Source organism: Indicator indicator, chromosome 7 (assembly GCF_027791375.1).
Source record: "Indicator indicator isolate 239-I01 chromosome 7, UM_Iind_1.1, whole genome shotgun sequence".
NCBI lineage: Eukaryota > Metazoa > Chordata > Aves > Piciformes > Indicatoridae > Indicator > Indicator indicator.
The window spans coordinates 39,520,104-39,543,142 of record NC_072016.1 but is presented as its reverse complement, the minus strand read 5'-3'; the positions used below and the strand labels follow the sequence as shown (position 1 = coordinate 39,543,142).

The 23,039-nt window shown below is 53.8% G+C and overlaps 1 protein-coding gene across 1 annotated transcript in view; it reads left to right on the top strand.

The window, feature by feature from the left end:
* Positions 1 to 22,667, top strand: part of PALD1 (phosphatase domain containing paladin 1) — a 45,709-nt gene extending 23,042 nt beyond the window's left edge. Inside the window, exons 11-20 of the mRNA XM_054382148.1 lie at positions 4,136 to 4,231; positions 5,319 to 5,453; positions 7,549 to 7,665; positions 9,262 to 9,441; positions 11,257 to 11,454; positions 11,771 to 11,911; positions 12,284 to 12,355; positions 12,601 to 12,741; positions 16,659 to 16,814; positions 22,508 to 22,667. Coding sequence (XP_054238123.1) covers positions 4,136 to 4,231; positions 5,319 to 5,453; positions 7,549 to 7,665; positions 9,262 to 9,441; positions 11,257 to 11,454; positions 11,771 to 11,911; positions 12,284 to 12,355; positions 12,601 to 12,741; positions 16,659 to 16,814; positions 22,508 to 22,657 — 1,386 coding nt within the window. The 3' untranslated portion in view covers positions 22,658 to 22,667. The remainder of the gene's footprint in view (positions 1 to 4,135; positions 4,232 to 5,318; positions 5,454 to 7,548; positions 7,666 to 9,261; positions 9,442 to 11,256; positions 11,455 to 11,770; positions 11,912 to 12,283; positions 12,356 to 12,600; positions 12,742 to 16,658; positions 16,815 to 22,507) is intronic.
* Positions 22,668 to 23,039: the final 372 nt, after the last annotated feature.

Genomic DNA, 23,039 nt, shown 5'->3' with positions numbered 1-23,039 from the left:
TCTCTCCTCCTAAGGAAGATGTTCCACTCCCTTCAGCATCTTTGTGGCTCTGTGCTGGACTCTCTCAAGCAGTTCCCTGAGGTCCTTCTTGACCTGAGGGGCCCAGAACTGGACACAATACTCCAGATGCAGCCTCACCAGGGCAGAGTAGAGAGGGAGGAGAACCTCTCTTGACCTACTGACCACAGCCCTTCTGATCCACCCCAGAATGGCATTGGCCTTCTTGGCCACAAGAGCACTTTGCTGGCTCATGGTCAACCTCCCATACACCAGGACCCCCAGGTCCTTTTCCCCTTCACTGCTCTCCAGCAGGTCAGTTCCCAACCTATACTGTTCCATGATCTTAAGTTCCTTTCCAACCAGGTGGTTCTCTGGTTCTATGCTCTTGACCATGAGGGTGGTTGAACACTCAGGTTGCCCAAAGAGGTGGTTGAGGCCCCATCCTTGGAGATATTCAAGGTGAGGCTTTGCAGGGTTCTAGGTGACCTGATCTAGTTGAGGATGTCCCTGCTCACTGCAGGGGGGTTGGACTAGATGACCTTTAGGGGTCCCTTCCAAGGTGGGTGATTCTATGTATACAGCCCTATCCTCTAGGATTTTCCCTTGTACCCTAGGGAGGGGTCCTGCTGATCCCTCTGGGGATGCTGATGGATGCTATGGTGGGTGCAGTTGTTGAATGGGATGCTCAGGTGTACAAACCTGTGTCCCAAGGTAGGGTTGGAAGAGGGAAAATCCCAAAGCTTTGAGCTTGCACTCTTGGGAGGAGATAGCTGTGCTGGGGCCCATGCCTGGTTTGGGGAATGATGAGGAAGAGGAGGAGGAGAGCATGTTTGAAGCCAGCTTTGCAGGCATCATGATCATAGAGGCATGGAGTGGTTTGGGTTGGATGGGACCTCTAAAAGTCATCTAGTCACAGAGTGATGGAGGTTGAAAGGGACTGCATCTGGGTTGAGGCTATCCCAAGCACAAATACAGGCTGGGCAGTGACTGGCTGGAGAGCAGCCCTGAGGAGAGGGACTTGGGGGTGCTGGGGGATGAGAAGCTCACCATGAGCCAGCAGTGAGCACTTGCAGCCCAGAAAGCCAACCAGAGCCTGGGCTGCAGCAAGAGAAGTGTGGCCAGCAGGGTGAGGGAGGTGATTCTCCCCCTCTGCTCCACTCTGCTGAGACTCCACCTGGAGTACTGTGTCCAGTTCTGGAGCCCCCAGTACAGGAAAGATCTGGAGGTGCTGGAAGGTGTCCAGAGAAGGGCCATGAGGATGAGCAGAGGGCTGGAGCTGCTCTCCTATGAGGACAGACTGAGAGAGTTTGGGTTGTTCAGTTTGGAGAAGAGAAGGCTCTGAGGAGACCTTCTTGTGGCCTTCCACTATCTGAAGGGGGCTAAAAGAAAGCTGGGGAGGGACATTTTAGGGTGTCAGGGAGTGATAGGCTGGGGGGAATGGAATAAAGCTGGAAGTGGGGAAATTCAGACTGGATGTGAGGAAGAAGTTCTTCCCCATGAGAGTGGTGAGAGCCTGGAATGGGTTGTCCAGGGAGGTGGTTGAGGCCCCATCCCTGGAGGTGTTTAAGGCCAGGCTGGATGAGGCTCTGGCCAGCCTGATCTAGTGTGAGGTGTCCCTGCCCATGGCAGGGAGGTTGGAACTGGCTGATCCTTGAGGTCCCTTCCAACCCTAACTGATTCTATGATTCTATGACTTCTGGAGATCATCCAGTCCAGCCCCCCTCCCAGAGCAGGTTCACCTCGAGCAGGCTGCCCAGGATGGCATCCAGGCACATTCTGAACCCCCCAGGAGTCAGCAGGGACATCTTCAACTAGATCAGGTTGCTCAGAGGCCCACCCAGCCTGACCTAGAATGTTTCCAGGGATCAGGCTTCTACCACCTCTCTGGGCAATTGTTCCAAGGGTCTCACCACCCTCAAACTTCTTCCTAATACCTAATGTGCTTCTGGGGGTGAAGGGAAAAGAGGAGACACTTGGAAATGGAGACTATTACAAGGCATCTGGCTTATGTCTCTGTTCAATAAGCTCATTTTGATCTTTGATCACCAATCATTTCAGGGTCTGCCACCGTCCCTGAGACTCTGACCCTGGAGAGTGGGTCCTGAGGGTCCCCCTGGGCTTGGAAGGCAGATGAGGGAGTTGCTGAGAGGTTCTTGGCCATTCCTTGTGTCACCCAAGAGCATGGAGCTGGGAGGTGATGTATCCAGCCAGCTCCTGTGTTGCTGCCACAGGGACCTCTCTCCCCAGGGTTGCCACCACTGCAGCATCTTGAAGATGGCTGGAGGGAGGGCAGGACCTGCTGCTAACCAACACTTTCCCCTTGGGTTTGAGTCTCCCAGCAGTATCCGGACATTGTATCTCCATGGGACAGCAAGATAAACCCTCCCATGCTCCTTGGGTCTGGTTGGAACTGCTCCCAGTGTGTCCTTGGGCAGGGAAGTTTTTGTTTGAGCTAAAAGGCAAATTTATGTCTTTAAGCATCATTTGATATAGAAAGCTTTCAATGTTGCATTAAAAAAAACAAAACCAAAACAAACCCAGAAGCATCCAAAAATCTCTATTCCAGTTTGGGATTTGGAGGTCTTTCTCCACCTCTTCTCATCTGAAGCGGTTTCTTCTCAATCAAACAACTTGGTGAAGTTAGTATGAAGATGCAGAAAGCTTCTGAAGGACTTAAATGGCATTTCTGACCCTCTTCCTCCCCAGAAATTGTTCTATGAAAAAAGAAAAAAGCCTGTCTCTGTTCTAAGCCAACCCCAAACAAGTGTGTGTAGGACGTTTCTCCAGCATCCTGGGCTGCTGGGGGCTGTAGGATAGGTTTGTGTTGGTCATAGCTGCATCCATGATACGGACAGTGAGATTGAGGGCATCCTCAGCAAGTTTGCTGATGATACCAAACTGGGTGGTGTGGTTGGCAAGGCTGAGGGGCTGGATGCCACCCCAGAGGGACCTGGACAGGCTGGAGAAGTGAGCTAAGGAGAACCTCATGAGGTTCAACAAGGCTAAGTGTAAGGTCCTGCACCTAGGTCTAGGTAATTCTCAATATCAATCCAGGCTGGGGCATGAGGAGATGGAGAGCAGCCCTGCAGAGAAGGGCTTGGGGTACTGGTGGGTGAGAAGCTGCACATGAGGCAGCAAATACAGAATTACACAGAAACATCCAGGTTGGAAAAGACTCTCAGGATCACCAAGTCCAACCCAGAACCCTGCTCTACAAGGCTCACCCCTAAACCATATCCCCAAGCACCACATCCAAACCACCTTGAAACACATCCAGGGCTGGTGAATCCACCACTTCCCTGGGCAGCACATTCCAATGCCTGACCACTCTCTCCATGAAAAAGTTGTTCCTAATGTCCAGTCTGAACCTACCCAGTTGCAGCTTGAGGTCATTCCCTCTTGTTCTCTCTCTAATTACCTGTGAGAAGAGACCAGCAGCAGCCTCTCCACAACCTCCTTTCAGGTAGTTGTAGACAGCAATGAGGCACTTGCAGCCCTGAAAGCCAATTGAATCCTGGGCTGCATCGAAAGAACCATGGCCAGCAGGTTGAGGGAGGTGATTCTGCCTCTCTGCTCTGCTCTGGTGAGACCTCACTGGAGAACTGCATCCAGCTCTGGGGCACCCAACACAAGAGAGACACTGACCTGATGGAGCAGGTCCAGAGGAGGACCACAAAGATGAAGAGAGGGCTGCAGCACCTCTGTTATGAGGACAGGCTGAGAGAGCTGGGGCTCTGAAGAGAAGGCTCCAGGGAGACCTTAGAGCTACATTGCAATATCTGAAGGGGACCTACAAGGAGGGCTGGGGAGGGACTGTTTAGAAGGGCTTGGAGTGATAGGATGAGAGGCAATGGGTTGAAACTGGAGCAGCGCAGGTTTAGGTTGGACATCAGGAGGAAGCTCTTCACAATGAGAGTGGTGAAATACTGGAACAGGCTGCCCAGGGATGTGGTAGAGGCCCCATCCATGAAGATGTTCAAGGTCAAACTTGATGGAGCCCTGAGCAACCTGATTTGGTTGGAGATGTCCCTGCTGACTGCAGGGGGGCATAGACAAGATGACCTTCAAGGGTCCCTTCCAACCCAATGCAATCTGTGGTTCTGCCATCACCATTCCCACCTACCTTTGCTTGCAGGGCAGCAGCACCAAAGAGTATTTCCTGCAGAGGACTTTGCAGAGCCTCCAGCGCTATTTCTACCTGATTGCTTTTAACTACTACCTGCATGAGCAGGTACAAACACCAACCCCCCCAGAGCTCCTCCTTTGCTAATGATGGTGGGATTTGCGCCATGAAGTGAGAGGGAAGGGGGAGGGATGTGTGCGTGGGGGGGGAGTGTGTGCGTGGGGGGTGTGTGTGTGTGGGTGGGTGTGTGAGTGGGTAGGTGAGTGCATGTCTGGGTATGGGGGGGTGTGTGTGTGTGGGTGAGTGCATGTCTGGGTATGGGGGCATGTGTGTGGGTGGGTGAGTGCATGTCTGGGTATGGGGGTGTGTGTGTGGGTGGGTGAGTGCATGTCTGGGTATGGGTGTGTGTGTGTGGGTGGGTGAGTGTGTGTGTGGGGGTGTGTGAGTGGGTGAGTGTGTGTGGGGGGGTGTGTGTGTGAGTGGGTGGGTGAGTGTGTGGGGGGGGTTGTGTGTGTGAGTGGGTGGGTGAGTGTGGGTGGGGTTATGTGTGTGTGGGGGTGTGTGTTTGTGAGTGTGGGTGGGTGAGTGCATGTCTGGGTATGGGGGTGTGTGTGTGTTTGGGTGGGTGAATGGGTGGGTGTGTGGGTGTGTGAGTGGATGGTGTGGTGGGTGGGTTGTGGTGTGGGGTGTGGGTTGTGTGGTGGGTGGTGGTGTGGTGGGGGGTGTGTGTGGGGGTGTGTGTGGTGTGGTGGTGGGTGGTGTGGGTGGTGTGTGTGGGTGGGGGTGTGTGTGTGTGGGGGGTGTGTATGTGTTTGTGTGGGGGGGTGTGTGTGGGGGTGTTTGTGGGTGGGGGTGTGTGAGGGTGGGGGGGTGTGTGTGGGGGGGTGTGTTTGTGTGAGTGGGGGTGAGTGTGGGTGGGTGAGTGCATGTGTGGGTATGGGGTGTGTGTGTGGGTTTGTGTGTGTGTGGGTTGTGTGAGTGGGTGGATGTGTGGGGGTATGTGTGTGTTTGTGTGAGTGGGTGTGAGAGTGGGTGGGTGAGTGCATGTGTGTGTATGTGTGTGTGTATGGGGGGGGGTGTGTCCCAGCTCTGTGCTTCCAAAGGTGCTCTTTGCTGGGGGTGGCTTGTGGCGGGGGCTGGGGCCGTGAGCCCAGGCTGATGGCACATCCCCCCCACCCCGGCCCCCCGCCGGCAGTACCCCCTGGGCTTTGCCCTCAGCTTCAGCAGGTGGATGTGCAGGCGCCCCGAGCTCTATCGGCTGCAGGCGGAGATGAACTCCTCGGAGCTCACCCTCACTGCGGACCTCATCACCAAGGGCACGAGGGTGCTGGTGAGTACCCGGTGTGGGCACAGGGGCAGGGCTCCTCCTTGTCCCCCTTCCTCCCACCCTCAAAAAAGGTTTGGTGGGGTGGGAGGAGTGAGAAGTTTTGTGGTTGTAGGGCAGGGGCAGATCTTAAGAGAAGGGCCATGAGGATGATCAGAGGGCTGGAGCTCCTCTCCTGTGAGGACAGGCTGAGAGAGTTGGGGTTGTTCAGTCTGGAGAAGAGAAGGCTCCTAGGAGACCTTCTTGTGGCCTTCCAGTATCTGAAGGGGGCTACAAGAAATCTGGGGAGGGACTTTTGAGGGTGTCAGGGAGTGATAGGACTGGGGGGAATGGAGCAATACTAGAAGTGAGTAGATTCAGATTGGATGTTAGGAAGATCTTCCCCATGAGGGTGGTGAGACACTGGCACAGGTTGCTCAGGGAGGTGGTAGAAGCCTCATCCCTAGAAGCTTCAAAGGGCAGGCTGAAGGTGACTCTGAGCAACCTGCTCTAGTGTGAGGTGTCCCTGTCCATGGCAGTGGGGTTGGAACTGAATGATCCTTGAGGTCCCTTCCAACCCTAACAATTTTATGATTCTTGGGGTCTCCAGGAACCTGCTGGGGTCTCAGGTCTGTGTCCTGTTGGCAAGGATGGGGGTCTGTAAGGGATATTAAGAAAGCTGGAGACAGTGTCTTGAGCAGGGCCTGTTGTGACAGAGCAAGGGGTGATGGTTTGAAACTGAAAGAGGGAGATTCAGACTGGAGAGAAGGAAGAAATGTTTGACACTGAGGGTGGTGACACCCTGGCCCAGGTTGCCCAGAGAGGTGGTAGAAGCCCCATCCCTGAAACCATTGCAGGTCAGGATGTCTGGGGCTTTGAACAACCTTCTCCAGTTGCAGATGTCCCTGCTGACTGCAGGGGGTTGGACTTGATGACCTTTAAAGGTCCTTTCCAACCCAAACCAGTCAAGGATTCCATATGGCCAGAGACCCCCTGTGCACATGAATGTGTCCAGCCCCATGGAGCCAGGGTGCTGAGATGCTGGAGCACCCCAGGAGGCAAGCCTGAGCTGCTGGCCTAGCAGCAGCTTCATGTTTCTTGGTAGTCTTTGTCTGCGGTGGGGTGAAGGTGGCCAGAGCTGTTGGCAGCTTGCTGCTGCAAGAAGTGTATCTCCCACCCTCAAAATGCAGCTCTGGGGCTTACTGGTGTTGGGAAATGGCTTCGTGGCCATGGTGGTGTTGGGTGGGCAGTTGGACCAGATCATAGAATGGTCCAGGCTGGAAGAGATCTCCAAAGGTCATCCAGTCTTACCTCCCTGCAGACAGCAGGGACATCCCCAACTAGATCAGGTTGCCCAGAGCCTTTTGAGCTTCACCTTGAATATCTCCAGGGATGGGGCCTCAATCCCCTCCCTGAGCAACCTGTTCCAGTGTTCCACCACCCTCATAGTAAAGAGCTTCTTCCTGATATCCAATCTAAATCTGCTCTTCTCTAGTTTGAAGCCATTGTCCCTTGTCCTGTTCCTGCAGGCCTTTGTAAACAGTCTCTCTCCAGCCTTCCTGTAGCCCCCTTCAGGTACTGGCAGGCTGCTATTAGGTCTTCTTGGAGCTTCTTCTTCTCCAGGCTGAACACCCCTAGCTCCCTCAGCCTGTCCTCATAGCAGAGGTGCTCCAACCCCTTGATCATTTCCCTGGCCCTCCTCTGGACCCTCTCCATCAGCTCCATGTCCTTCCTATACTGAGGGCTCCAGACCTGCCCACAGATGGATGTTGCAGGTCTCCTCCAGCCGAAGCGATTCTATCGCTCTTATGTCGGAAGGGCTTGGGGACATCTCACAGAATCAACCAGGTTGGAGAAGACCTCAGAGATCACCAAGTCCAACCTATTACCTAATACCTAACACCTCCTGACAACTAAACCATGGCTCCAAGTGCCACATCTTATCTTTTCTTTTTGAACACCTCCAGGGATGGTGACTCCACCACCTCCCCAGGCAGCACATTCAGCTGGCCAGTTTCTGGGAAGAACTTTCTCCTCACCTCAAGCCTAAACTTCCCCCTGGTGCAGCTTGAGTCTGTGTCCTCTTGTTCTGCCACTGGTTGCCTGGTTTGCCCCCCTGCAGGTGGCAGACGAACGCTTCTGCCCGGACGTGCTGAGCACCGCCAGGGAGATGAACGTGGCCAACTTCCGACGGGTGCCCAAGATGCCAGTCTATGGGACAGCACAACCCAACTCCAAGGTGAGGGACAGCCACCCCCCTGGGGGGACCTGCAGGAGCTCTGCCCTCACCCTGTTGGGGGAGTTTCAGGCTATGCCTTGAAAATTGTTTTTTAAACAGCTCTTGAGCAGCAAGTAGTAGGATGTAAATAAATCACTGCTGGGTGTAAGAGAAATAAGGGAAATAAGGATAAGGAGAATAATGATAAGTTCAATCCCATTGGAAAGATAATGGACTCCAATTAGTTGTGCAAAACATTCCACCTCTCTCTCCTTGCTTCCTCAGGCTGGGAGATGCTAACTGGCTTCTGCTTGACCTCAGCTGCACTGCTTTGTTGTGACTGGTTGGGGTGGTTTTAGGCTATGACTTGAATTTTTTTTCAGAGCTTTTGAGCAGCAAATAGTAGGATGTCAATAAATCACTGTTGGGTGTAAGAAGGAAAATAAGAAGTTCTAACCAATCCCATTGGAAAGATAATGGACTCAAATTGGTTGTGCAAAACGTTCCATCTCTCTCTCCTTGCCTTTTCAGGCTGGGAGATACTAACTGGCTTCTGCTTTACCCCAGCTGCACTGCTTTGTTGTGACTGGTTGGGGTGGTTTTAAGCTATGCTATTAAATTTTTTTTTCCCCCATCTCTTGAACAGAAAGTAGTAAAATGTGAATAAATCACTGTTGGGTGTAAGAAGGAAAATAGTAAGTTCTAACCAATCCCATTGGAAAGATAATGGATTCAAATTAGTTGTGCATAACATTTCACCTCTCTCTCCTTGCTTCCTCAGGCTGGGAGATGCTAACTGGCTTCTGCTTCACTTCAGCTGCACTGCTTTGTTGTGACTGGTTGGGGTAGTTTTAAGCTATGCTATTAAAATTTTTTTCCCCAGCTCTTGAGCAGATAGTAAAATGTGAATAAATCACTATTGGGTGTAAGAAGGAAAATAGTAAGTTCTAACCAATCCCATTGGAAAGATAATGGACTTCAACTGGTTGTACAAAACATTCCACCTCTCTCTGTCTCACTGGGTGATGCTAACTGGCTTCTGCTTGACCTTGGCTGCACTGCTTTGTTGTGACTGGTTGGGGTGGTTTTAGGCTATGCCTTGAAAATTTTTTTCCCAGCTCTTGAACAGCAAGTAGTAGGATGTAAATAAATCACTGTTGGGTGTAAGAAGGAAAATAATGATAGTTCTAAACAACTCTATTGGAGAGTTATCTACCATAAGGCTTAGTTTGCAGAGCAATCTTCTCGCTTCTTCCCTGTGGGAGATACTAACTTTGTGCTTCTTCTGATTGACCTTGGCTGCATTGTTTTGGCAGAGTTCTAATGTCTTTCTCTTGTCCCTTTTTGTGTACAGTGGGGTAAGGGGGAGGCAGGGGGTGGGGAGAAGCTGTTGCAGCTCCCCTGGTCCTTGTGCTGTTCATTAATTGTAAAACCCTGTCGATATTGTGGGTCCTGTCTTATTTTGTGCACACTTGTTGCATTCCATTGTAGACTGCAGTTTTTGCTTGTAGATACAGCTTCCATTTGCTTGCCAACTGAGCTGGTCTGGCAAATTTAATGTTGGAAGGGGTGGTGGGGGTGGAATTTTCATCCTGGCTCTCCCACCCCTTCCCGCAGAGCCTGGGCAGTGTGCTGCGGTACCTGACAGACGCCAAGCGGAAGCACGCCCGCATCGTCTGGGTCAGCCTGAGGGAGGAAGCTGTCCTGGAGGCCAACGACCAGATCTATACCCTGAGGGAGCCTGGGCACCTGGAGGAGCTGATCCCTGTGCCTGCTGCCTCACCCCAGCAGCTGGAGGTGAGCTGCTGCCCGGCGAGGGCTCCTTGCCAGGAGCCTTCGCGAGTGGTGTCCACAGGCTGTGATAGTCACTCACCCCCTGGAGATGCTTTGGGGTTGGTTTTTGTGTTTTCTCTTTCATAGGATGGGTCTGGGTTGAAAGGGACTCCAAAGGTCATCTAGTCCAACCCCCTCTGCTCTCAGCATCGATCAGGTTGCCCAGAGCCCTGTCGAGCCTCACCTTGAATGTCTCCAGGGATGGGGCCTCAAATACCTCCCCGGGCAACCTGTTCCTGTGTTCCACTACCCTTGTGGTAAAGAACCTGTTCCTAACATCCAGTCTGAACCTACTTTTCATAGAATCATAGAATTGTCAGGGTTGGAAAGGACCTCCAGGATCATCCAGTTCCAACCCCTCTGCCATGGACAGGGACACCTCACACTAAAGCAGGTTGCTCGCAGCCACATCCAGCCTGGCTGCAAAAACCTCCAGGGATGAGGCTTCCACCACCTCCCTGGGCAACCTCTTCCAGTCTCTCACCACCCTCATGAGGAAAAACTTCTTCCTAACATCCAAACTGAATCTACCCACTTGTAGTTTTGCTCCATTCCCCCCAGTCCTATCAGTCCCTGACACCCCCAAAAGTCCCTCCCCAGCTTTCTTGTAGCCCCCTCCAGATACTGGAAGGCCACAAGAAGGTCTCCTGGGAGCCTTCTCTTCTCCAGACCGAACAACCCCAACTCTCTCAGTCTGTCCTCATAGGAGAGCAGCTCCAGCCCTCTGATCATCCTCATGGCCCTTCTCTGGAGACATTCCAGCACCCCCGGATCCTTCTTGTACTAGACTGGACACAGTACTCCAGGTGGGGTCTCAGCAGAATGGAGCAGAGGGAGAGAGGGGCAGTGGGATACCATGATTGCCTCAGATACTGTGCTTGGCTCATGCTCTCTGTGTCTGCTGGGGGCAGCCCAGCTGATGCAAACCCAAGTGGCTGACCTCCTCTCTTCCTCACACTGCAAAAATCAAGGAGTCTTCCTCACTTGGCTGTCACTGTGTGAGAGTTTGCAAAGGCAGAGCAAAGAGGACATCCTCCCCTGGAGAACTGATAGCTTCAAAGTGAGGGCAAAAGGCACTTGGGAAAAGGAGAAGAGATGTTTCCAGAGGACACAAGTGGTGGAGGAGCTTGGCTGCCAAGAAATGCATGAAGGAGCTGCCTGGCGTGGTGGGAGATGAATGCTCCTCAGGCTCCCATCAAGCACAGTGGGAACTGGTCAAGATCTAGGGGAGAGGAGATGAATTGGCTGTGAAGTGTTTGGGGTGCTGGAGCATGTCCAAGGAAGGACAATGAAGATGATGAAGGTCTGGAGCACAAATCTTGTGAAGGGCAGCTGTTTAGTCTGGAGAAAAGGAGGCTGAGGGGAGACCTTCTGGCTCTCTACAACTCCCTGACAGAGCAAGGTGGGGATCTGTCTCTTCTCTGAAATAACAAGTGAGAGGACAAGTGGCCTCAAGTTGCAGCAGGGGTGGTTTAGGTTGGAAATGAAGAGCAATTTCTTGCCCAGAGGGGTTGTCAAGCTCTGGACCAGGCTGCCCAGGGCTGTGGTGGAGTCCCCATCCCCAGAGGGATTTCAAAGCTGTGATGCTGAGGGCCATGGTTTAGTGGTGACCTGGCAGTGCTGGGTCAATGGTTGGACTCAGTGATCTGAAAGGCCTTTTCCAACCAAACCAATTCAATGATTCTATGTCTGCCTACATCTAAAGAAAAAGAATTGGAGTCCCTGAAAAAAAGGAAGAGGTGTTGAGTCTTACGGTGAGGGCTTCTCCATCCTCTGCAGAAACTAGAGGCCACCCTGAAGGGTGACCTGCTGAAGTGCCAGAAGTGGCTGGAGGTATACCTGGAGTCAGAGAAGCAGATGAAGATGTTCAAGAGCTGCCTGACCACGCAGGAGATCTTCAGCCAGCAGAAGAGCTCCTACCAGGGCCTGACCTACCGCCGCATCCCCATCCCCGACTTCTGCGCTCCCAAGGAGCAGGTACCCTGGGGATGGGATGCTGCTGCTGCCCCCTTCCCAAGCCATCCCTCCAGTGTGGGTGCTTGGGGTGCCCCCCAGCCCTGGGACTGTGCTGACTTGGGGTGCTGGCTGGGACAAGGAGGGTCCCCAGGGAGATGCTGTGTGGAGGTCCTGGCTACCTTCTTCCTGGTAGGGGTGCAAAGGAAGCTGCTGGGCTGGATCCAGTGACAAGGAACTTTGGGGGTTTAGCCAGGAGGCTGTAGGACAGGGAGGATCCCATGCTGGGGAAGGGAGGTGGGCAGCACCCATGAAAATCTCCTGGCTTGCCCCTTGGCAGGACTTTGACCGGCTGCTGGAGGTGATGAAGAGTGCCTTGGCTGAGGACTCGAGGGCTGCCTTCGTCTTCAACTGCTCCAGTGGTCGGGGCAGGACCACCACGGCCATGGTCATCGCTGTCCTCACCCTCTGGCACTTCAATGTGGGTACCAGGGTCTGCAGCTCTGCCTGAGGATTCGTGGGGAGGGCCAGGGTGGGCTGTGGATGTCTGTTTGTTGGCTTCTTGCTGTGCCTAGCCCTCCACGAGCTCCAGGTGCAGTGTGGGTGCATCCCTGGTGGGTCCTTACCTTGTCCTCAGGAGGTCCCACCCTTAGGACCAAGGGTTAAAGGCATGGAGCTCCATGCAGAGCAAATGGGCACAAAATGTTTGGTTTCTCTGCTTGTTCAGGGAGAAGGTGGAGGATGCTTCAGGTCCTGGTGGGTTGGGGTTGGGGTCTGCATTTCAGCTTAGCTGTAGGGTGGTGGGGACAGGGTTGTGCAGCCCCTGCAGCACCATTCTCTCTGACCATCCCAGGGCTTCCCTGAGATGAGTGAGGAGGAAATTGTCAGTGTGCCTGATGCCAAGTACACCAAAGGGGAGTTTGAGGTGAGTCCATGGGCCTGATTTGGTTCTAGGGGGTCCCCCTCCAAGCCTGCTCCTTGCTCCCTCCAAGCCTGCTCCTTGCTCCCTCCAAGCCTGCTCCTTGCTCCCTCCAAGCCTGCTCCTTGCTCCCTCAGCCACAGATGCTTGTTTGGAGGGGCTGAGTCTGCTCCTGAGCAATGACAGAACAGTGGGGTTGAGGTGTGAGGAGACACCTGGTAAAGCCCCTGCTGCTTTTGCCCGTGCTCCAGGTGGTGATGAAGGTGGTCCAGCTGCTGCCTGAGGGTCACAGGATGAAGAAGGAGGTGGACATGGCCCTGGACACCGTCAGTGAGACCATGACACCCATGCACTACCACCTCCGAGAGATCATCATCTGCACCTTCCGCCAGGTGAGCAGGGCCTCTGCTCACTGCCCTGGGGCCACCAGGCATGCAGCTGCCATCCAGCACAAGCCCTCCTGAAGCTGGGTGGGTCCTCAAGTTGAAGTTTTCTGGCATGCTACCTGAGAGGTGCCAGGGCTCTCTCTTGGTTGTGGTCATCCATTGTTGTCTCGCATCCCGTGCCATCCTGCATCCCACTCGGCATCCTCCATCCCACATCCCATTCTGCATCCCACCTGCCCAGTGCCATCCTCATCCCAGCCACCATCCTGCCTGTCTGGTGCCATCCCACATGCCACCCAGCATCCTGTGTCCCAGATGTCTGATGCCATCCAGCATCTTGCCTGTTTGATGCCATCCCATGTCCCACCGAGCATCCTGCTCACCTGGTGCCATCCTGCACCTCACCCATCTGGCACTGTCCTGTATCCACCCAGTAGTATCCCACCAAGCATCCTGCATCCAACGCAACATCCTGCCCATCTGGTGCCATCCTGCATCTCACCCATCTGGCACTGTCCTGTATCCACCCAGTACCCCCCCCAAGTGTCCTGCATCCCCCCAAGTGTCCTGCATCTCACCTATCTGGCAGTGTCCTGCACCCCATCCAGTATCCCACCAAGCATCCTGCATCCCACCAAGCATCCTGCCCATCTGGTGCCATCCTGCAACTCACCCATCTGGCACTGTCCTGCATCCCACCCAGTATCCCACCAAGCATCCTACATCCCACTGAGCATCCTGCTCATCTGGTACCATCCTGCATCCCACTCAGCCTCCTGTATTCCACCCAGCATCCTGCCCATCTGCTCCCATCCTGCATCCTGCCCAGCACCCCACCTCTCTGGTGCCATCCTGCATCTCACCCCAGCATCCTGCCTATCTGGCAGCGTTCTGCATCCCAAATCCCAATCCCATCTCACATTCCACCGAGCACAGCCAGCAGAGGGCAGGCCTGGTCCATCCTGCTCCACTTCCACATCCCTGAAGACTTCTCTAGCTCCTCTGAGCTTGGGAAGGGGGAACCATCCTCGGGAGGACACCCACCACCCATGCCCACGCAGGAGGCATCCCAAAGCCTGTGGGCTTCAGCTTGATTTTCTGTGGGAGCACCTGTGGAGCCAATGCAGGGAGGCAAGGATAATTTTTATACAATTTGGTTTGGTTTTTTTCAAGCTGTGCAACTTTTTGGTTTGGGCCCTGGAAGGGCTGAGCTTGGGGCTTGGCATCTTCCATGTCCAGGCTGGTGTCTCCCATGTCTCCACCAGTGATGGTCTTGCCCACAGCTGCCATCAACCTCTGTTTCAGTTAGTGGCCACCAACAATTGACCCAAAGCATTGGACCACCTGGTAGCATCCACAGCTCCCTGGGCTTTCCCTCCTGACTTTTTTGGATCCTCAGTCAGGGGTTTTGTGACTGAAATCCATGGGATGAGCTGCTGGGAACTGACTCTTTGCTGCTGTGACATTATTTGGGATAAACCAGGTTATTTTATTTCCCCCCCACACACCCCTTTGTTGTGTGTTGTGGGGAGGTGGCCACATGGCTGGTGGAAAGTTTCACCTCCTTGATTGCATCCTTTGGTGCTTTGGAGCTAAAACCTCCCCTGCTGCCTGCTCCTGGATTTAATTCTGCTCCCACCCTGGTGATGCTCAGCCTTGGGAGTCCCAGGAGGATGATCCTGGTCAAGGAGTCTCAGCAGCTGTGGTTTCCATTGGAGTACAATTCCCATGACCTCCTGGTCCCTCTTCCTGGTGCTTGGTGCTCAGGACCAGCCCATGGTTGTTCCTAGGCCATATCCTGTTTCCAGGCTGGCTGTATCCACCTCACCCTGGCAGGATAAGGAGGGAATTCTCTGCTCCCCCCAACACCTCCTGCCTGAGGAAGAGCTTCTGGTTGCTGCCAGCAGTTTGCATTTCTCTCTTGGCTGCTCCATCCATCCTGTTGGGTTGGGATGGGTGAATTTGATGTAATTCCATGGTGTGATTTTTTTTTTTTTTTCCAGTGATGAGTAGCTGGAAGAAGAGAAACGATGGGAATTATTGTGTAGCCTAGGCACTGTCTTAAGAGGGCTCTTAATGAAGGTGTGGTTGGTGCTTAGAGAACTGGGGGGTGAAGATCAGGAAGGAAAAGGTCCTCTGGTGCTTGCTTGGGGTTGTTCCCACTCCTCCCACCCTTAACTGGTGGATGTGGGACAGGTTGTGGATGCGGTCTATCTGGACTTCAGCAAGGCCTTTGACACCATCCCCCACAGCAAACTCCTGGGCAAGCTGTCAGCCTGTGGCTGGGACAGGAGCACTCTGTGCTGGGTGAGGAACTGGCTGGAGGGCTGAGCTCAGGGAGTGGTGGTGAATGGTGCCCAGGGAGTGGTGGTGAATGGTGCCCAGGGAGTGGTGGTGAATGGTGCCCAGAGAGTGGTGGTGAATAGTGCCCAGGGAGTGGTGGTGAATGGTGCCACATCCAGCTGGCAGCCAGTCACTAGTGGTGTCCCCCAGGGATCAGTGCTGGGCCCCATCCTGTTCAATATCTTTCTTGATGATCTGGATGAGGGGATTGAGTCTATCATCAGTAAGTTTGCAGATGACACCAAGTTGGGAGCAGGAGTTGATCTGTTGGAGGGTAGGAGGGCTCTGCAGAGGGACCTTGACAGGCTGGACAGATGGGCAGAGTCCAACAGGATGGCATTCAACAAGTCCAAGTGCCAGGTGCTGCACTTTGGCCACAACAACCCCATGCAGAGCTACAGGCTGGGGTGGGAGTGGCTGGAGAGCAGCCAGGCTGAAAGGGACCTGGGGGTACTGGTTGACAGCAGCTGAACATGAGCCAGCAGTGTGCCCAGGTGGCCAAGAAGGCCAATGGCATCCTGGCCTGCATCAGGAACAGTGTGGCCAGCAGGATCAGGGAAGTCATTCTGCCCTGTGCTCAGCACTGGTTAGACCACACCTTGGGTCCTGTGTCCAGTTCTGGGCTCCTCAATTTAAGAAGGACATTGAGAGACTTGAATGTGTCCAGAGAAGGGCAATGAGGCTGGGGAGGGGTCTGGAGCACAACCCTGTGAGGAGAGGCTGAGGGAGCTGGGGGTGTTTAGCCTGGAGAAGAGGAGGCTCAGGGGAGACCTTATTGCAGTCTACAACTACCTGAAGGGAGGTTGTAGCCACGTGGGAGTTGGTCTCTTCTCCCAGGCAAGCAGCCCCAGAACAAGAGGACACAGTCTCAAGCTGTGCCAGGGGAAGTTTAGACTCAAGGTGAGGAGAAAGTTCTTCCCAGAAAGAGTAATTGGCCATTGGAATGTGCTGCCCAGGGAGGTGGTGGAGTCACCATCCCTGGAGGTGTTCAAAAAAGGATTGGATGTGGCACTTGGAGCCATGGTTTAGTTGTCAGGAGGTGCTGGGTGATAGGTTGGACTTGATGATCTCTGAGGTCTTTTCCAACCTGGTTGATTCTGTGATTCTATGAAAAAGAGGAAGAATGTAAGAAAAAAATAATAAGAGAAAAACTATAGGAGCATATAATGCTGAACAAAAGGCTGCCCAGGGAGGTGGTGGTGGAGTCACCACCTGGAGGTGTTCAGGAAACCTGTGGGCATGGCACTTGTGGACATGGATTTATGGCCGTAGTGGTGTAAGGTTGCTGGCTGGGCTCACAGGATCACAGGATGTTAGGGGTTGGAAGGGACCTCCAGAGATCTTTGGGTCCAACCCCCCTCCCAGAGCATGACCACAGATTCCAGCACAGGTCACACAGGAACACATCCAGACAGGGCTGGAAAGTCTCCAGAGAAGGAGACTCCCCAACCTCCCTGATCATGATTTTGACTCACTGCCCTTGGAGAGCTTTTCCAGCTGAAAGCGTTGTAGGATTCTCTGCCTGGGTGCAGGAGCTGCCTGCTGTAGGATGCTCTCAGCTGGGGCCTTGCTCTTTGCAGGGGAAGTCGGGCAAGGATGAGCAGGAGAGGCGGACGCTGCGTCTGAGGAGCCTGCAGTACATGGAGCGCTACATCTACCTGATCCTCTTCAATGCCTACCTGCACCTGGAGAAGAAGGACTCCTGGCAGTGCCCCTTCAGCCTCTGGATGCGGGAGGTAAGGCTCTGCCTGCAAGTCCTCCCTTCCAGCTTGTGTGCAAGGTGTTTGGAAGCACAGAAGCATAGAATTGGCAGGGGTTGGAAAGGACCTCTGGATGTCATCCAGTCCCAGTCACCCACAGCAGCTTGCCCAGCATCACAGTGCCCAGGTGGGTTTGGAATCTCTCCAGAGAAGGAGACTCCACAACCTCTCTGGGCAGCCTGCTCCAGGACTCCACCACCCTCACAGCAAAGAAATTTTTCCTGATGCTCACATGGAAGCTCCTGGGTTCCAGTTTGTGCCCACTGCCCCTTGTCCTGTCACTGGGCACCACTGCAAAGGGTCTGGCTCCATCTTCTTGCCCCCCACCCTTTAGCTATTGATCAGCATTGATCAGATCCTCTCTCAGGCTGCTCTTCTCCAGGGCTCTCAGCCTTCCCTCCTCACAGAGATGCTCCAAGCCCCTCAGCATCTTTGTAGAGTCCTCTGGCCACTCTCCAGCAATTCCCTGTGTCCCTTGAACTGGGTACCCCAGGACTGGACTTAGTTCTCCAGATGTGGCCTCTCCAGGGCAGAGTGGAGGGACAGAGAATGGGTAGATTCAGATTGGATGTTAGGAAGTTCTTCCCCATGAGGGTGGTGAGACACTGGAAGAGGTTGCCCAGGGAGGTGGTGGAAGCCTCATCGCTGGAGGTTTTTGCAGCCAGGCTGGATGTGGCTGTGAGCAACCTGCTCTAGTGTGAGGTGTCCCTGCCCTTGGCAGGGGTGTTGGAAGTGGATGATCCTTAGGTCCCTTCCAACCCTGACAATTCCATGATTCTATGACAGGAGAACCTCCCTAGACCTGCTGGCCACACTCTTCTGAATGCAGCCCAGGATCCCGTTGGCCTTCTTGGCCATGAAGGCGCATTGCAGACTCCTGGTGAACTTGTCCACCAGCACTCCAAGGTCCTTTTCTGTGGAGCTGCTCTCATGTGGCTCTCATGGCTCTCATTGGAGATGAGTGGCGTGCCATCCCATGGATGGAGTGCCCTCCCCTCCCTGACCCCAAGCTTGCCCTTTTCTCCTCTCTTGAGTTTCTCAGGGTTTTATTTTGATTTGCTGGTTGTGTTTGTAGCACCAGGGGCTAGGGAGCCACCATCTAACCCCAAGGGGCCTCTTGGTGAGCTTGACTGGCTCTCCTTGCATCCAACCCCACCATCTCTGGTCTCCTTGCAGCATATTAACAATACAATGCCATGGCCAAACAGGTTGCCTTATCCTGCTGGGGTGGGTGGCACAGGGGATGAAGGACTCAGGAGGATGAAGATGCTGGTCCTGGGCATCTGAAAGAATTGGGCACCAGCTTGAAAAATGGAATTGGGGGTTGATGGGAGACCCCAAATTCCCCCAGTTTCCTGCTTTCTATTCTTTCTGTAATTGTTATTATGCAGAGACAATTTTTTTTTTTTCTCCCTGGCTTTTGCCTGTGTGGGAAAATCTTCATCCCTACACTTGCCTCCACCAGCACCACTAATTCATGCTGGCATGCTTGATCTGCTGGGCAGCAGATGAAAGTGGTGGCCACCAGCTCTGCTCCCCATTCCCTCTGCCCCATCATTCTGGGGAGGGGTTGCAGGGAGGGCAAGGGGGTGGCCAGTGGCCATCCTGGCATGGCATCCCAGTTATGTCAGTGTTTACATTGCCCAGCAGCACAGGCAGGGAGCTGCTGGAGATGCGTGGTGCTTGCTGAGGGCTGGATCTGGGGTGTGTGAGCTTAAAGGCTGTGGCTGACATGGAGTCTCCTTAGATACAAGCCCCTTAGAAGGAGCTCCTTTAGATGTAAGCTCCCTTAGAAAGACCTCCCTTAGATGCAAGCCCTATAGAAGGAACTCCCTTAGATGTAAGCTCCCTTAGAAGGAACTCCCTTAAATGGAACTCCCTTAAATATAAGCTCCCTTAGATGCAAGCCTCTTAGAAGGAATTCCTTTAGAGGCAAGCCCCTGTATATGGAGCCTCCATAGATACAAGCCCTTAGAAGGAACTCCCTTAGAACCAACTTCCTTAGATGGAGACCTCCTAGATGCAAGCCCCATGGAAAGAAATCCCTTAGATGCAGACCCCTAGATTGGAGACCCATAGATGCAAGCCCTATAAATGCAAACCCTTTGGATGTGAGCCTCCTTGGATGCAAGCCCCTGCAGATGGAGCCTCCTTGGATGCAAGCCCCTGCAGATGGAGCCTCCTTGGATGCAAGCCCCTGCAGATGGAGCCTCCTTGGATGCAAGCCCCTGCAGATGGAGCCTCCTTGGATGCAAGCCCCTGCAGATGGAGCCTCCTTAGATGCAGTCCCCTGCAGATGGAGCCTCCTTAGATGCAATCCCCTGCAGATGGAGCCTCCTTAGATGCAATCCCCTGCAGATGGAGCCTCCTTAGATGCAAACCCCTCTAGATGGAGCCTCCTTAGATGCAAACCCCTAGATGATAGGAGCTCTGCAGATGGAGCCTCCTTAGATGCAAACCCCTAGATAGGAGCTCTGCAGATGGAGCCTCCTTAGATGCAATCCCCTGCAGATGGAGCCTCCTTAGATGCAATCCCCTGCAGATGGAGCCTCCTTACATGCAATCCCCGGCAGATGGAGCCTCCTTAGATGCAGTCCCCTGCAGATGGAACCTCCTTACATGCAAACCCCTCTAGTTAGAGCCTCCTTAGATGCAATTCCCTGCAGATGGAGCCTCCTTAAATGCAAGCCCCTGCAGATGGAGCCTCCTTAGATGCAGGCCCCTGCAGATGGAGCCTCCTTGGATGCAGTCCCCTGCAGATGGAGCCTCCTTGGATGCAGTCCCCTGCAGATGGAGCCTCCTTAGATGCAGTCCCCTGCAGATGGAGCCTCCTTGGATGCAGTCCCCTGCAGATGGAGCCTCCTTGGATGCAGTCCCCTGCAGATGGAGCCTCCTTAGATGCAAACCCCTATATTAGAGCCCTGTAGATGGAGCCTTTTTAGGTGGAGCTCCCTCTACTCCTGCATCTTTGCTGCTTGGGCTTACCTCCACCCCCTGAGCCCTTCCCTGTCAGCTAGAGCTGGCTGGGGGGGAGGAATGCCCAGCATGTGGATACAAGGAGCCTTTGACCCCTGGAGCTCCCCTTCCTGCTGCATAATCCCTGCGTTTTCAGCTGAAACAAGGCTCCATTGTGGCTTTTCTAGCAGGAGGGTGCCAAAGCCAACAAACCCTGCGCCGCCTGACCCCAGGAGCGAGGAAGCAGCTTTAGAAAGCGAATATAAACCCGGGCTGGAGGGGAGCTGGGGAGGGTTAGGGTGGTGCTGGTGGGTGCCTGGGTGTGGGGAGAAGTTTTGGGGACCTTCCCAGTGTGTCATGTGCTGTTGAATGTCTTTATCAGTGAGCTGGGTGAGGGGATGGAGGCAGCCGTGGTGAGTTTGCAGGTGATGCTGAGTTGGGTGGAAGTCTTGAGGGTCCAGAGGAGGGGCATGAGAATGATCAGGGGGGTTGGAGCACCTCTGCTATGAGGACAGGCTGAGGGAGCTGGGGGTGTTCATTCAGCATGGAGAAGAGGAGGCTCTGGGAAGATTTAATAGCAGCCTGCCAGTACCTGAAGGGGGCTACAAGAAGGATGGGGAGAGACTGTTAACAAAGGCCTGCAGGGACAGGACAAGGGACAATGGCTTCAGATTAGAGAAGAGCAGATTCAGATTGGATATCAAGAAGCAGCTCTTCACTATGAGGGTGGTGGAACACTGGAACAGGTTGCCCAGGGAGGTGGTTGAGGCTCCATCCCTGGAGACATTCAAGGTGAGGCTCAATGAGGCCCTGGGCAACCTGATCTAGCTGGGGATGTCCCTGCTGACGGCAGGGAGGTCAGACTGGGTGCCCTTTGGAGGTGTCTTCCAGCCTGGACCATTCTGTGATTGATCTGTTGGAATGTGGGAAGGCAGTGCAGAGGGATCTGGACCAGGTTGGAGCAATGGGCCAAGGCAAATAGGATGAGGTTCAACAAGGCCAAGTGCTGGGTCCTGCATCCCTATGAACATGCCAGGCTTGGGGCAGAGTGGCTGGAAAATGCCTGGCAGAAAAGGATCTGGGGGTGCTGGTCAACAGCAGCTGAACATGAGCCAGGAGTGTGCCCAGGTGGCCAAGAAGGCCAACAGCATCCTGGCTTGGATGAGCAATAGTGTGGCCAGCAGGAGTATGGCAGTGATTGTCCTCCTTTACTCAGCACTGGTGAGGCTACACCTTGAGTACTGGGTTTAGTTTTGGGCTCCTCACTCCAAGAAGGACATTGAAGTGTTGGAGTGTGTCCAGAGAAGAGCAGTGAAGCTGGTGAAAGGTCTGGAGAAGAGGGCTGGTGAGGAGCAGCTGGGGGAACTGGGGGTGTTCAGCCTGGAGTGAAGGAGGCTGAAGGAAGACTCTCTACAGCTTCTCTCCAGCTACCTGAAAGAAGGTTGCAGCCAGGGGGAGATTGGTCTCTTCTCCCAATGAACAAGTGACAGGGCAAGAGGAAACTGCCTCAAGTTGCAGCAGAGGAGTCTTTGGTTGGACAGTAGGAAAAATTTCATCACTGAAAGAGTGGCCAAACACTGGACCAGGTTGCCCAGGGCAGCAGTGAAGCCCCCAGCCCTGGAGGGATTTCAAAGCTCTGTAGATGTGGTGCTGAGGGAGAGTAGGTTTAGACTCAATCTTACAGAGAAGTTCTTCAGGAGGAGGGTGGTGAGACTCTGGAATAGGTTGTCCAGAGTGCCCGTTGATGCCTCTTCCCTGGAGGTCTCCTTAAGGCCAGATTGGATGAGGCCTTGGGCAACCAAGTCCAGCTGAGAGCTGCCTGTGCCCATGGCAGGGGGGTCAGAGTAGATGATCTCTGAGGTCCCTTCCAAAGTGACATGGAGCCTCCTTAGATGCAAGCCCTTTAGAAGGAACTTGTTTAGATGTAAGCTCCCTTAGAAGGAACTCCTTAAGATGTAAGCCCCCTGAGATATAAGCCCCATAGAAGGATCTCCTTTAGATGTAAGCTCCTTTAGAAGGAACTCCTTTAGATGTAAGCTCCCTTAGAAGCATCTCCTTTAGAGGTAAGCTCCCTTAGAAGGATCTCCTTTAGAGGTAACCTCCCTTAGAAGCATCTCCTTTAGAGGTAAGCTCCCTTGGAAGGATCTCCTTTAGAGGTAAGCTCCCTTGGAAGGATCTCCTTTAGAGGTAAGCTCCCTTGGAAGGATCTCCTTTAGAGGTAAGCTCCCTTGGAAGGATCTCCTTTAGAGGTAAGCTCCCTTGGAAGGATCTCCTTTAGAGGTAAGCTCCCTTGGAAGGATCTCCTTTAGAGGTAAGCTCCCTTGGAAGGATCTCCTTTAGAGGTAAGCTCCCTTGGAAGGATCTCCTTTAGAGGTAAGCTCCCTTGGAAGGATCTCCTTTAGAGGTAAGCTCCCTTGGAAGGATCTCCTTTAGAGGTAAGCTCCCTTAGATGCAATCCCCTTAGAAGGAACCGAGAGGTGTCCGTGCCCATGGCAGGGGGGTCAGAGTAGATGATCCCTTCCAACCTGATCCATCCTCTGATTCTATGTTTGGTGAGCTGGCAGCGCTGGGCTAACAGCTGGACTCAGATGACCTGAGAGGCTCTCTTCCAACCAAAACACTTCTATGACTCCAAGCTCTTCACTCAGGAGGATGACAGAGCTGGGGCTGCGGTGGGGGGGAATGGCATTAAATCTCGTCCCTCTCTTTTTCAGGTGGCTGCAGTGGCTGGCATCTATGAGGTCCTCAACCAGCTGGGCTTCCCAGAACTGGAGAGCTTGGAGGGCAAGGTCCTGAGCACACTGCGGGGCCGCTGGCAAGCACAGGCTGCCACCTCCCGCCCCTTCCGCGGGGACTTTGGGTAGGGCTCGGGGCACCCAGAGACTCCCTGCTGGGGGACTTGAGGGGGGGAGAGAGAGAGACTGTTTGCCTGAAAATGTGAGGGTGTGGGGAGGGAGGGAGTGAGCCCTGGAGCCTGGGAATGTCTGGGGGATCTTTGGGATGCAATAAAAGTCTTGTAAATTACAAATGGATCCTTCGAGGCAGGTGCGGAATCGCGATGGGGGTGGGGATTGGGATTTCGGAAGCTGCTCTGGAATGCTGGGATGCCATCGCCTGGGTTTGGTGGATGCATGGAATTATTGGGCCAGATTTCTTCAGACCAGCCTCCCTCTCTCCCTGAAAGCAGAGCAGATCCACCCCAAAGCAAGCAAGCAAGCAGCGTATTTCTGTACCCCACCTCCCCCA